The sequence below is a fragment of the Diabrotica virgifera genome, chromosome 5 (assembly GCF_917563875.1).
Source record: "Diabrotica virgifera virgifera chromosome 5, PGI_DIABVI_V3a".
In the NCBI taxonomy this organism is placed as follows: Eukaryota; Metazoa; Arthropoda; class Insecta; order Coleoptera; family Chrysomelidae; genus Diabrotica; species Diabrotica virgifera.
This window is the reverse complement of record NC_065447.1, coordinates 245395184-245410585: the sequence shown is the minus strand read 5'-3', so window position 1 is coordinate 245410585 and position 15402 is coordinate 245395184. Positions and strand designations below refer to the sequence as shown.

The following is a 15402-nucleotide window of genomic DNA, read 5'->3' as shown; positions in this document are numbered from 1 at the left end:
TTTTTTAAATAAAAGGAAAAATAGTCAGTGGATCAATAAAAGGCTGAATATTAAAACATTAATCTTTCTTCTTTATTTTTTTTTATTTTTCATGCTCGGTGTTTGCTTTGTTGTCGTTCTGTAGGGTCGTAGCTACTGCAAAATCGCAAATTTTTTGCCATTTTTTTTGTATTTTATTTCTTCTTCTTCTTCAAGTGTCATCTCCCTGAAGGAGGTCGCAATCATTATAGCTATTCGGACTTTAGAGACGACTGCTCTGAAAAGTTAATTTGATGTACCGGGTGTCCCAATAAGAATGACTATCCTTCCATATCTCAGGAACCGTTTATAGCACAGCTTTGAGAAAAAAATATTTATAACAAAAGTTGCCTCGGGAAAAGCCTGGAAATTATTTTCATAATTGTAGGTCCACCGCTAGAGGGCGTAATTGAATATCAAAAATTAAAAAATCAAAATTTTACAAAATTTACCTAATGAAAGGGCACTGGAAATCCAATCATCATATTATTTATAAAATTCTGCGCATATTTGATTTACAAGTTTAAGTCTACCTTTGCAAATAAGAGGTGGGGATGAGTGGGAACCTTCTTCTGAAAAAATGGCTGTAAGTCCGGTTCTGCTAAATCGAATTTTGCATACTTGGTCTTGTTGAAAACATCTCTTCTTCGTCATTGTAAGAGCCTTATTTTCGAAATAGCCTAATAAGTAATATGCCAGCTAGTACAATATGCAATAGAATATTAAATACAAGTATGCATTTTTAATCCTGTATTACAAAATTAGATCAAATTTGCAATATAATACCGAAAACCGTATGTCGATACCTTTTTTCTTTCTCGAGATATCTTCAGAAACGTGTAAATTTTAAACAACTGTAATGTCACCGGTAATCGAAGTTAAGGAAAAGTAGTGTGCTATGCAAAAAAACAAAGAAACATTTTCCAGATGTAAACGAATATAATGAATTAAAAGAACAATAAGACAAACAACACTATAAAATATAACAAAGAAATAAAAGCAACTACTTACTTAGTGACGACCAAACTGTTCAAATTTTTGCCCATCATTTTCGATGCAAACATTTTTACTCTTACAAGAGTAGATTGACAATTTCATTAAGAAATGTTTAATAAACAACATATCAAAAAGTTCTACTCGAGAAGTGGGTGTTTCATATTTTATTAAACAAACGAAGTTTGATGTTTTTTTAAATAACTCCGAAAATATAAATTTTAGAACAAAACTGACTTGACCATTGAAAAATTCAGAAAATTTTACAAAAATAACCTTATATAAAGAATTTTCTAAAATGAAATCTGTATCTTCTATAATTTTTTATTTATAACGCTAAAGTCACCCTTCTCACAAACATTGGCGCACTGTAAACTAGCGTACGGCGAAGTGCACGGTCGAGTTATTTTAATGTAATTCTTTAACTAATGGATCAAATGAAATTTTACAAATTGAACCTAAAAGAAGAATAATTCAGCTGTCTTATGGTTATAATAAAAAGAAATAAAATATATGGGCATTAGTGCGGTGGGGGCGGAAAGTGAACCTTACATGAATTTTGTTTAAAAATTATTTAAAAATGTGTAACTAATACAATTTTTCTTATAAAACCCTCAATTTTGGACAACTTACCTTTCAGCATCGTACTAAATTATGTTTCATTCAAAAAAAATCTCAAAAATTTAATTCAAATAATATGACGTTCAAATAAATGTAATTTTTGAAATCTTCGTAGTTTTATAGAATTACCACCACTTTAAGACAGTATTACTCAAGTTTGAACAGATCTATTACAGTTTTATAAGTGATTTTTTAAAGCTTAGGGTGTAATCTTTAAAATTCACTGAATTATTTTACTTTAGCAATGAAATATACTATTTCCACCTACCTCTACCGAAAGTATACTTTTCCGGACCTGATTGTAGGGAGCAAAGTTGTACTTTTCCTCCCTAGGGAGGAAAATATTTTTCCTCGAAAAGTAAAAGTGACGACATGGTATTTTATTCATGAAATATAATTTATTGACGCCCTGTACAATATCTATTTTCTATTACGTAAGTATCTATACATTTTAACGTTTATTTATAAAACACCCTGTATTTTGCAGAATGGTAAAAAACAGTAAATTGTTATTTTGATTTAACAATGTTTACATTAATAATATTTGACATTTGACAGTTATATTGTACCTACTTGTTAGGTTTAGTTCTAATAAGTTTTGTTGGTTAGTTACATAAATAAATTAACTAAAAATGAAAAAATGACTTGTTATTTGAGGAAGGTGGAAAAATCATTTGTATAACATGGGAGTAAAGTGCCTTTTCCTCCCTCGAATGATTACTGCCCTTCGCTACGCGTCGGGCAGTAAACTTCATTCTCGGGAGGAAAGGTAGCACTTTCCTCCCTTGTTATACAAATAGCTATTTCTTTTTGAGAAAATTAAGAACGATAACAAAAATGTAATACAAAAACCGAAAATTACCAGCTAAAAAATGTTTATATAAAGTGATCAAAACTTTTTTCTGGAAAACTTACCTAAAATACATTTAATAATAAACTTCCACAATAATAAATGTTCAGCAAAAAAATTTTTTTAGCTCTTATACTGCGTATGTCTGCGTAACTTGGAACCTATTGATAACATTTTTATTATCAGTTTTACGAAAAAACTTTATTTTTTATAAAATACTCTGCATCGTATATAATCTAAGATGCAATCATCAAATATCAAATTTAATGAATTTTATACGAGGTATGTCAAAAAATATGAATTTCACTCAAGAGTAAAGTATCGTTAAATTTCATAATAACGAAAATTTTTATTAGGAAAAGTTGTTTGGAATTAAAAAATTTGTTATAGTGTTCAATTACATCCTTCTAATTAAAATATTGTGAATAATAAAGGCACTTAACTCTTAAGAAAAATATATATTTGTTACATACCTCGTATAAAATTAAAAAAGTTTAATATCTGATGGTTGTATCTTAGATATTATACCAGGAAGAGCATTTTATGAAGAATAACTTTTTTTCGTAAAAGTCATAATAAAATAGTTATCATTAATTGTAATAAAATGATGAGTATCCGTCATTTGAAAACAAATTGAAAAAAAAATTTTCGATTAGAATAATGTAATTGTATATTTACACATAGCTTTTAATTTCAAACAACTTTTCATAATAGCATTTTTTGATATTCTGAAATATAAAGGTACTTTACTCTTTAACTAAATTCATATTTTTGACATAACTCGTATAAAATTGATAAAATTTGATATCTGATGGTTGAGTTTTAGATTTTTGACTATCCAGAGCATTTTATAAAGAATAACTTTTTTCGTAAAATTGATAATAAAAAAGTTTTCCATGTGGTTCCTAGCTACGCAGACATACTGTATAAGAGCTTCTGTATAAGAATTTTCAAATTGCAATGCTATATTCGGATTCAGTATAACCAAAAACAAAATAGAAACATAATTGATCAAAGTAAAATGATGAATTTATTAAAATTATTATTACTAAACAATTGTTATTGTTTAAACAATTAATAAACAATTAGCGGCCAAATCCGCGAGTAGAACTTTTTACTTTAACATGTATATAAACTAACAAAAAAATTTTAGAAAAATATAAACTTGTTTGAATTGTTCCGAAACAATGCACGTTTTCGTTCTAATTGCACTCCCCTATGAATGGCGTTTCGTATTCTCTAGATTCTAGATAATGTTTTCTCCTCGATTAGTGGGCCTAGCAGCAAAAACAAGGTCTTTAATCCGTCCCCATAAATAAAAGTCTAAAACAGTTAAATCTGTTGCTATTCAATCTACTCTTGAAAGAGTAAATGCTAGCATCAAAAATGATGGGCAACAATTTGAACATTTAGGCAGTCATTAAGACTAAGTAAGTAGTTGATTTTATTTCTTTGCTATATTTTATAGTTTTGTTTGTCTTATTGTTGTTTTAATTAATTGTATATGTTTACATCTGGAAAATGTTTATTTGTTTTTTCCATAGCACACTACTTTTCCTTAACCTCGTTTACCGGTGACAGTAACAGTTATGTTTAAAATTTACACATTTCTGAAGATGTCTCGAGATAGAAAAAAGGTATCGACATGCGGTTTTCGGTATTATGTTGCTAATTTGGTCTAATTTTTTAATACAGGATTAAAAATGCATACTTGTATTTAATATTTTCCAAAGGAAACTAGATTTCTAAAAATAATTAAATACCGCCTCCTAGCTTGCATATTACTTATTAGGCTATTTCGAAAATATGATAATTACATTGAAGAAAAAGAACTGTTTACAACAAGACCAAGTATGCAAAATTCGATTTAGCAGAACCGGACTTACAGCCATTTTTATATAAGAATGTTCCCACTCACCCCCACCTCTTATTTGCAAAGGTAGACTTAAACTTGTGAAATCAAATATGCGCAGAATTTTATGAAGAATACGATGATTGGATTTCCAGTGCCCTTTCATTTGGTAAGTTTGGTAAAATTTCGATTTTCTAATTTTTGATACTCAATTACGCCCTCTAGCGGTGGACCTACAATTATGAAAATAATTTACAGGCTTTTCCCGAGGCCACTTTTGTTATAAATATTTTTTTCTTAAAGCTGTACTATAAACGGTTCCTGAGATATGGCCGAGAGCCATTCTTATTGGGACACCCGGTACATCCGTACCATTCTCTCAAGTTGCGCAGCTACGATATTCTACGTCTCCCTATGCTTCTTTTTCCTTGAATCTTTCCCTGCATTATCTACAGGAGCAAGTTATATCTCTCTTCACGTTTAATATGTCTGAGTTATTCTATTTTTCTAGTTTTAATTGTATTTAAGACTTCCATTTCTTTATTCATCTTTCTCAGAACCTCTTTGTTTGTGACGTGTTCTGTTCATGACATTTTCAGAATTCTTCTATACACCCACAACTCGAACGATTCCAGTTTTTCATTGATGCCGCATTCAAGGTCCAAGCTTCCATTCCATGAAACCAAGTCGAGAAAACGTAGCATCTAGCCAAACTATCTTTTAGCTACAACTTCAAATCTCTTGTGCAGAGCACTCTTCATATTTTGTTAAAATTTTCTTTGGCCTTTTATTCTGATTTTGATATCTTGGAAGTAATCATTTGTGGAGTTGATAATTGTTCCAAGATATGCATATTGGTCCACTCGTTCGAGATTGATTCCGTTTATGAAGACTTTCTGGTTATTTCTTTGAGTGTTCGATATTCTCATAAATTTTGTCTTCTTGGCGTTCATTGATAGACCGTATTCTTGTCCATACTCCGCTATTCTGGTCACCAGCCTCTGAAGATCCCCAATATTTTCGGCTAAGATGACAGTGCCATCCTCTTTATTCCAGGTGTTTCACCCTCAAGAGATTTTTTCAGGATCTCTTCCGAGTAGGCATTAATAAGAATTGGCGATAACACATAACCCTGTCTCAGCCCACGTCTGACTTCAATTTCCTCTGACAGCTGTTTGTTAACATGTACTTTGGTTTGCTTTTGATAGTAAATATTAAATCTATTTATTTAGGTATATATTAATTTATTCACCTCAGGGTAGAAGAGGTAAAGATTATATATATATATATATATATATATATATATATATATATATATATATATATATATATATATATATATATTTAATATTAACATAGTTTATTGTTACAGCTTTTTGGATCTAATAATGGTAAAGGAAGTCCATCTGGGAGGACGAGATGCGGAAAAAGACGCCGAGCTAGCGACGATGGCTAGAAAATATGGCCTCAATCACGAACCAGGCAATGAATGCGCCTTAACCATACTTTACGGATATGGTTTGAGTGACAACCGTCTGCTGTATATTGTTTGCCCACCGGTTGTTTGTAGGTTAGTTCCATCATATTTTTGTTTTTTTTTAGAATGTCGTTATCATATTTTTACTTCAAAACTTTTCTCGGTAACCAGAAAGAATTTCAAGATAAATATTCTAATTGGGATGTAGAAGGAAAATGAGAAGACAGAAGAAATAGGAGGGAATAAAGATGAGCGTATTGCAGAAATTAAATACGATGGCCAAAAATAGAAATGTATGGAAAAAATGGGTAAAGCAAGAACGGGAATCCCAACCTGACGCCTGAGAAAGCGTAAGGATATGAGAAGAAGAAGAACACATGTATCGATGAGAGTAGATTTAAGGCTCTTGTCTTTGCCAGTACATATAGCAATTGTTTGTACTGGGGCTCACAATGCTGGCGCATTGTTAAACCACTGTCCTACCTATAATTCATAATTCATATACCTTCATTTCCAATAATGACACGAGCCGTCTCACCGTGTGTCGGAGAGCACGTAAAGCCGTCGGTCCCCTGGGCTAGTGTACATCGGCACTAGTTACTTGAAACAGGGTTAAAGATGTAAATGGCGCCGGAACTGTCCGAAAGGATCTCCCCGGCAAAAATGCCATACGATATTATTATTATTATTACCTATAATTTACTTTTTTATTACAGAGTCTGGTTTAGTGGTCTCTGCTGGTTAATAAAAGGATTAACAAGGCAACAAGAACTCTGTGATAGAAGATTACTGTGGTTACGGGAGCAATACATGCAGCTATATCACGAAGATGGATACTGCTGTGGACCACTAGCTGCAGATGCCATCCGAGTAAGGATTTCCTTTAACAAAAATAGAATCTTTGTTTTACTTGTTTTGTTTTCAGTCCTTTGGAGGCAGGGACTGGTCCATTGCTGGAGTGACAGGAGGACAGGTTGGGGAATCTTCGGGAGCATTGAGGAGAGAAGTTTCGATGAAGATCAAGAAGAAACAGCTGCTTAGCAACCAAACATTTAAAGTAAGAAAAATGTTTAATTTTACTTATCTATTTACATGTTCAATAATGGTTAATTTCTTTATATATATACAAGAGGTTTAAAACCTCTTTTGGCATTGGACAATTCCTAATTTCCATTCACGTTTTTTACTTCGTTGTCCGTCTCTAAGTTCTTTGGAGCTCACTGGTTTTCTCTCTTCTTTCGTCCATGGTTCTTTTGGCCTCTTTGTCTCTTCTGTCTACCTTCTTCTTCTTCTTATAGGGCATGATCTGGTTTATTTTTTCATTCCAGCTCCCTTAATGTCGATGTTCATCTATCATACCACTTCTTCTAGGTCTTCTTAGTGATATTTTGTATTAGGTTTATGTGTTTTGCTCATTTCACGATTCTTTCTGGGTGCATTCTTGACAGGACATCTAACCTGGACTCCAGTTTCTCTTAACATATCTTCATTCCTTATTTTATCTCATATAGAATTATTATGACTTTTGACGATTGATCCATTATCTGTCTTTCTTCTTTTGTCATATATCGTTCATTTGTCATACATCAACTCAAGATTACCTTCAGTCTCATATTAATTTTAGGATAGAAGTCTTCGTGCTCAATTCGTAGAACCCACCACGATGTGCATGGAGAGCAGCTATTGGAGAAACCCCACGCATCATCGCCAGTCTACGCCTACTACCTTTCCGGATCACCAACACGACGTTGCCAGACATCATAGTTTGGGCCAGTTGGCGTATAACTCATCCCAACCAAAATTTGACAGGTAAAGTAATACCAGCTATCTAAGATTCATTAATGTTAAACTTAGCGAGGTGCTATTGTTGGAGGTGTGGAATTCCATAAACAAGGGATCTATCAATTTTAGAAAATATCCCTGGTTTATGTAATTTCACACATTAAACAATAGTACCCTGCTGCATGTACAAAAATCGTTCTCCCACTAATATTCTTTAATGATTCTATTTTTGTAGGGATAGGCATGGCTCAACGGAACATCTATGGCATGGCAGACATCCGAGAGTTGGCTCAATATTGTACGATACTCAACTGGATTTTGTAGATTTTGTTACTCTTTTCCGTTCTTTCAGGTAAGTCATTTTGTTACTAAAATAACCTACTATACTGTGTTCGTCTGCAAGATAAGCTTCGTCAAAATATTAATAGGCTTTAGCACGTGACACTAATTGCGAGATCTGCTGTACAGAGTTGCAGTAAACCAAAGCGTTCACATTTTAATTAAATCCGAAATTAAGTTTAAAACCTTACATTTAGTAGTACATTTTTTTTGTCAAATGCTAAAAATTAATAGTAATTTACAGTAAGCAACTTACTAATTTATTGTAGGTAAACAAATTATTATGAAATATAAATACATATAATTTTGTATATCTAGAAAAAAAATTGAACCTAACTTGAAAAACTGTTTTTTCACTGTTATATTAGACCATTTAAAAGATATGCTTAGCATCATGTGTTTTGTTTTAGTTTACTAATTAGGAAGGATCTACGGGATCTATTCGAACAACTAGCAATATCTTACAGAAGTATGGCTGTGAATACTAGTAAAATTAATGGCGTGAAGTCCAAAGTGGCCCAACCAAAGAAACCACAAAAGTTAGGTAAGTTTTTTAAATACTAACATATTACTAAATAACTAAATCTGAGCTTCTTTGATGTGGTTTTAAAATCTCTACAGTAAAGATGGTTTTTAATGAAAAAGAGCGAATGTTTTAATAATGAGGGGATACGGCGACAGAAAAGATCTTATATTGAAGTAGTCAACTTGTTCAATAACACTTTCCCAAACCTTTTCCTGTCCATAAGGCGACGCGAAGGACGATACAAATAAATTGTAAAGTGCTTTGGGGAAACTGGACGAGTAAAAGGTGGCATTCGAACAGGTAGACCGCAAACTGTTATAAAATAAAAATGAATAACCATTTTAAATTTCGATGCAACACGAAGCTACAGCCGCATCATATTCTAGTTCAATCAGAGAGTGCAGCAAGCACCTCTAGCGGTTTCGAAACGTTTAGTCTCTCATCAGGAAGCACATATGCTGTTTTTTCTCACCCAACCAGGACAAACCCCGGCGTGCAGTCACGGATTGCAACGAACGAAATGGCAGGGATGCCCTGCCGGCAACTGCTAGCAAAATATTAAGTTTTCATTCTAATAGCACATAAAACAACACTAAAAATATTAATCTACATCCCACCAGATTGAAAACAATGGGAACTTTCTCTGGTTACACCTCCGAGGCTTCTAAAATTTGCAAGCCATAACGGATGCTGAGACTAAAGAAGATGAGGGAATTTTACAATTTATAATTCACGTCCCATCTGCTCAGCGCGGTAAAGTTGTAACGAGAATGGTTCCCTTCGTACTCCAATCAGAGTAAACATGTAAATCAAAAATGAATAACCATTTTCAATTTTGTTGCAACACGAAACTTCAGCCGCATCATATTCTAGTTCAATCAGTTTCGACACTGGTAGAGGTGCTTGCTGCACTCTCTGATTGAACAATAATATGATGTGGTAGTTTCGTGTTGCAACGAAATTGAAAATGGTTACTCATTTTTTATTTACATGTTTACTCTGATTGGAGTACGAAGGGAACCATTCTCGTTGGACCTTTACCGCACTGAGTAGATGGGAAGTGAATTATAATTTGTAAAATTCCCTCATCTTCTCTAGTGCATCCGTTATGGCTTGCAAATTTTAGAAGCTTCGGAGGTGGTACCAGGGAACGTTCCCATTGTTTTCAATCTGGTGGGATGTAGATTAATATTTTTAGTGTTGTTTTATGTGCTATTAGAATGAAAACTTAGTGTTTTGTTATAAATTACTAGACTACTACCGAAGATAACAGTTTAGTAAGGTAATGATGAATAATATTGTAACTGACGAGAACTTCGTTAACAAGATAAGTCTTTCCGACGAAGCAATATTTACACTGAGTGGGAATGTAAATCGCCAAAAATTTAAGGTATTGGAGCGAGTTAAATCCACACTGGATAGGTACGTGACAGCCATACTTAAAAACCACAAAAATTAATGTATGGACAGGTATAGTGTGTACTCAGTTAGTTCAGCCGTTTTTAGAAACAAAATTGCACCTACCCTGAAAAACAAGTTTGGAACCAATTTTCGTAAGATGGAGTCGAATAGTTTCAGCAAGACGGAGCTCCAGCCGTTTTTGGCATAAATGTTCGGCGTTATTTGTATAAGACATTTCCAGAACAACTAATTGGTAGATTAGGTAGTATTGAATGGCCTCCTCGTTCACCCGATTTGAATCCAAAAGATCCAGCAAGTATTGCAGACCTAATCTATGTATTTATAGACATTTCTCTTACAGGCTTACTAACGAGAAATAGCAAAGCAGAGTTAGAGGGTGTCGTAGTTAATTCTCAGAAAAAGATTTTCGATGCAATCGCCGCTGCGAGTATCTTCACGAACTGTGCAGGAATTGATACGAACAATTCACAAGTGATAACGATGTCCACGTTTACGAAATTTTTGGAAACACGGCAGATGGAAGTGATGACTGACGAACAAGTCAAAGCCTTAATATCGGTAAGTAGTGGCAAAGTTGTTATATAACTAAATATCATTTGTTGTTCTGAAGCTATTTCCTTGTGATGTTTTTGTAATTAACTATTCTAAATGGGAAATAAACCAGAATTTAATAAAAAATGATTTTATTAACGTGTCGAAACGTTAATAAAATAATGTTTTAGTTAAATTGAGGTCCATGTCACCAGCCCCCCCTTTTTCGATTTGAGGGTCAAAAAAAAGCTCATTCGTTTGTATTGCGTTAGTACTGGATTGTATCACCCTTCATTCGTTTGTACTGCCCCCACCCTTTTAAATCTGCCTGGAGGGGCTGGTGACATGCCATCCCCTCCTTTTTCGATTTGAGGGTCAAAAAAGACCTCATTCGTTTGTATTGCGTTAGTACTGGATTGTATCACCCCTCATTCGTTTGTACTGCCCCCACCCTTTTAAACCTGCCTGGAGGGGCTGGTGACATGCCATCCCCCCCTTTTTCGATCTGGGGGTCCGGAATGGGTATGTTCGTTTGTACTGCGTTAGTATCGGATTGTATCGCCCTTATTTTGTTTGTACTGCCCCCACCCGTCTAGATTGGCCTGGGGGGGCCAGTGACATGCTACCCTTCACTCTGCACTTTTTGCCTTCTGAATGTCGAAAATAGGCTATTTCGTTTGTACTGCGTTAGTACTGGATTGTATCACCCTTCATTCGTTTGTAATGCCTCCACCCTTTTAAATCTGCCTGGAGGGGCTGGTGACATGTCATCCCCCCTTTTTCGATATGGGGGTCCAAGATGGGTATGGTCGTTTGTACTACGTTAGTATCGGATTGTATCGCCCTTATTTTGTTTGTACCGCCCCCACCCGTCTAGATTCGCCTGGGGGGCCAGTGACATGCTACCCCTCTACTATGCATTCTTTACCATCTGAATGTCAAAAATAGGCTATTTCGTTTGTACTGCGTTAGTACTGGATTGTACCGCCCTTATTTTGTTTGTACTACCCCTAACCCTTCTACATTTAAAACAGAGAAGGGTTAGTGCTAGGAGTAAGGACACAAAATCAGCCAAACCTTGCACATAGTAACACCGCGGGTGTAAAATTTGGTAAATTCGTCAAAAATGAAACGAATTAAATTTTGAAACTGAAAAACAGGCTTGCAAACCACTCTCCACTCTCCATGGGGAATGGAAATTTACCCCCTCAGATGGATCTCGGAGTAGTAGCGATTTGAAAAATTGTACATGTATTTGTTGGAGATATTTTGAACACCATTTTCAATCAGAAATCAGAGCAGCGACCTTGTCTTTTCCTACTAGGAAGAAATTTATCCATCCCTCAATAAATTTTACAGTTTCAGACGCTATCGATATGAAAATCAAAGATCTTTTGCGGCGCATTCCGAAATGCACTCTTCGTTGTACAATTTCAACCTCTCTGGATAACTGATTAACTGAAACATACATACGGCAGAATTCAGTGGAATCGAAAATTATTAAAAGTGTTTGGAACATTAAGTGAAAAATTCCCACAATCAATATAATTCTTACCATCTAATGTCAGAGACCAGATAACAATAATTGCCGCTTCTATGTTATGGCAATTTGTTTTCTAGAAAGGTTTGTATTGTTCGTTGATGATTGCAATAAGATTCAGAATTTCCGTATTTCATTTGTAAAATAAATATAGTGTCAAAAACTTGCTTATATATTTGACGCACTGGCCGTCAACGTGTTAATTGACTCTACAGATTCAGTGCCAAAACGAGACATTTTTATAGAAAAATATTTGCAAGTATATTAAATGCCAAACTGACCTATTAAATAAACAATGACATTGCAATTTTCGATTTCTACTATGGAATTATCGCTGTATAGACGAGGGCGGATCTGTTTTGAGGTGGATGTGAGAGGTGGCATTCCGATTTTTGCAGATAAAATTAGGTGACAACTTCAGTAATTATAATTGACTTATGCTCCTTCTCAAATATGTTTGGAACATTATTAAAAAAATTTAAATATTAAAAAATTTCGAAAAACATCGATTTTTTTCAACTTTCATTGCTTGTAACTTAAAAACGATTCATTTTGGAACAAAGTCATAGGGAAATAAAATAAAGATAATTGAATTTTGTATGATATACGACACGACTGGTATAAAATATCTTAAATGATTATCTTTTCTGCAAAATAGCAATAAATACAAAATAAGAGGACAAAATAAGCCTCTTTTTATTCAATGTTTTTCAACCACTTTGGTTGCACTTAGAACCTTCGTATTTTACTTAGAAAATTCTTACAACATACTCAATCCGTCCACCAAATTTCATTAAAATCGACATAATAGATTTTGCATAATAATTTTGCAATCTAAATTTTTTTAAAAAAAGTTCAAATGTTTAAAAACTTTCTGAACAAAAAGTAGACATGTTAGAAGTTTGCTAATTTTTTTACATATCGAGAGGTACTTTACCAATCCAATACACTTTACAAAATTAAAATCGGATTATTTAAGCGGCCTCAGCACTGTTTTAAGGATATAAACAATTTTTTTGCTTATAAACAAATATAGTGAGGACGTTTGAGTTGGAATAAATTCATTTTCTCGAGAATGGGCAACTCTGGAGATAAATCCCTAAACAGGTCGATTTTTATATTTAAATTATAATTTTTGGGATATCTATCATACTACTAACGTCATCCATCTGGGTGTGATGACGTAATCGGTGATTTTTTAAATGAAAATGTGGGTCGTGTGTTAGCTTATTTGAAAGATTATTCAATTCTTTATTTATTACATAATTATTTATAGAGGGTGCCCAAACTTCTTTTTTAATTAATTGAGACAAACCGAAGAAAGTATTTAATTTAGTTAATTCGAGATATATTTTACTGTTGTCCTAAAACAGAAAAAAATGTTTATTTGATAAATAACAGAAAAAATGAATTTATTTGTATTTAGTAACTCAAACGTCCTCACTGTATTTGTTTATAAGCCAAAAAATTGTGTATAACTTTAAAACATTGCTGAGGCCGATTAAATAAACCAACTAAAGTTCTGTAAAATGTATTAGATAGGTAGGGCGTATCTTTATATGTAAAAAAATTAGCAAACTTCTAAATATTGGTCTACTTTTTGTTCAAAAAGTTTATAAAAAATTTTATCTTTTTAAAAAAAAATTAGATTGCAAAATTATTATGCAAAATCTATTAAGTGTATTCTATAGTCGTATATCATAAAAAATTTAATTATCTTTATTTTATTTCCCTACGACTTTGTTCCAAAATGAATCGTTTTAAAAACGATTGAAAAAAATCGATGTTTTTCGAAATTTTTAAATATTTGAATGTTTTTATTAATGTTCCGGACATATTTGAGAAGGAGCATAAGCCAATTATAATTACTGAAGTTGTCACCTAATTTTATCTGCAAAAATCGGAATGCCACCTCTCACATCCACTTCAAAACAGATCTGCCCTGGTCTATACAGCGATAATTCCATAGTAGAAAAATCGAAAATTGCACTGTCATTGTTTATTTAAGGGGGTCGTCTAGTGTCTAGGCGGTATTTTTAACGCTTTATTGTAATTTTTTTTTAGAAAAGGATTTAAATAAAATAATCTATCATTTTTATATCATATTTATTAACATTTTAACAAACTTTATGAATTTTTTAAAGTCGATATAGTGTTTTTTTTTAATTACATCAGCCAACAGGGACACATATAAAAAAAAGTTTCTCAACTGCTGCCATGATTTCGGCTGTTTTGCTTATCTGAAATCAAAAAATCAAACACCATTTGAATTGTGAGACTTCAGGCTCTACATGGAACTATAATAAAGTCGGTATTTCAAAAAATAATTGTTTTGCACACTTTACAAAAAAAAAAAATAATTTTTCCACTTTTTTGGGAGTCTATTTAGCTATTAAAAAAATCTAACAAAGCAATCTCAATTATTTTAGTTCACTGTATAGCTAAAATACATATAAATATATATGTTATAAAGATACTGTGAAAATTTGAGCAAAATTGGTTCAATAGTTTTTGAAATTTTATGGCAGCAAATTGAAAAAAACGTGTTTCGGGAAAAACGCGTTTGAAAGTTAATAATAAAAATATGATCTCACCATCAATCTGCTATACCTGGATCATACAGTTCACCTTCTTCTTCAAAAAAGTCCTGCAAAGCCGTTTTATGTTCTCTCTTTAAAACCCGGGCTTCTTTTGCGAAATCGCTCAAGCGTCTCTCTGAACGGTCGATGAGAGAACTGTCACGTGACAGCGCTGACACGCCCCGCTGAGCGAGCTCCCGTGCTATCCGTATACCTGCTCCGATATACGGTTGTAACTTTTAAACCACTTTCAATTTCGAAAAATCCTTTTACCCACGTCTTCTACACATATTTTAGATAAGATTTATGCAAAAAAAAATAAATCGATTTTTTTCACCCGAGACACTAGACGACCCCCTTAATAGGTCAGCTTGGCATTTCATATATTTGCAAATATTTTTCTATAAAAATGTCTCGTTTTGGCACTGAATCTGTAGAGTTAATTAACACGTTGACGGACAGTGCGTCAAATGTATAAGCAAGTTTTTGACACTATATTTATTTTGCAAATGGAATACGGAAATTCTGAATCTCATTGCAGTCATAAATGAACAATACAAACCTTTCTAGAAAACAAATTACCATAACATAGCAACGGCATTTATTGTTATCTGGTCTCTGACATTAGATGGTAAGAAAGATATTGATTGTGGGAATTTTTCATTTAATGTTCCAAATACTTTTAATCATTTTCGATTCCAATGAATTCTGCCGTATGTATGTTTCAGTTAATCAGTTATCCAGAGAGGTTGAAATTGTACAACGAAGAGTGCATTTCGGAATGCGCCGCATGAGATCTTTGACTTTCATATCGATAGCGTGTAAAACTGTAAAATTTATTGAGGGGATTGATAAATTTCTTCCTAGTAGGA

The 15402-nt window shown here is 33.2% G+C and overlaps 1 protein-coding gene across 2 annotated transcripts in view; it reads left to right on the top strand.

The window, feature by feature from the left end:
- Positions 1–15402, top strand: part of LOC126884758 (1-phosphatidylinositol 4,5-bisphosphate phosphodiesterase epsilon-1-like) — an 890827-nt gene that overhangs the window by 830646 nt on the left and 44779 nt on the right. For both annotated transcript variants that reach the window (XM_050650976.1, XM_050650975.1), the window contains 7 exons: positions 5707–5904; positions 6528–6681; positions 6737–6868; positions 7436–7620; positions 7829–7945; positions 8343–8476; positions 10221–10438. In XM_050650976.1, coding sequence (XP_050506933.1) covers positions 5707–5904; positions 6528–6681; positions 6737–6868; positions 7436–7620; positions 7829–7945; positions 8343–8476; positions 10221–10438 — 1138 coding nt within the window. The remainder of the gene's footprint in view (positions 1–5706; positions 5905–6527; positions 6682–6736; positions 6869–7435; positions 7621–7828; positions 7946–8342; positions 8477–10220; positions 10439–15402) is intronic.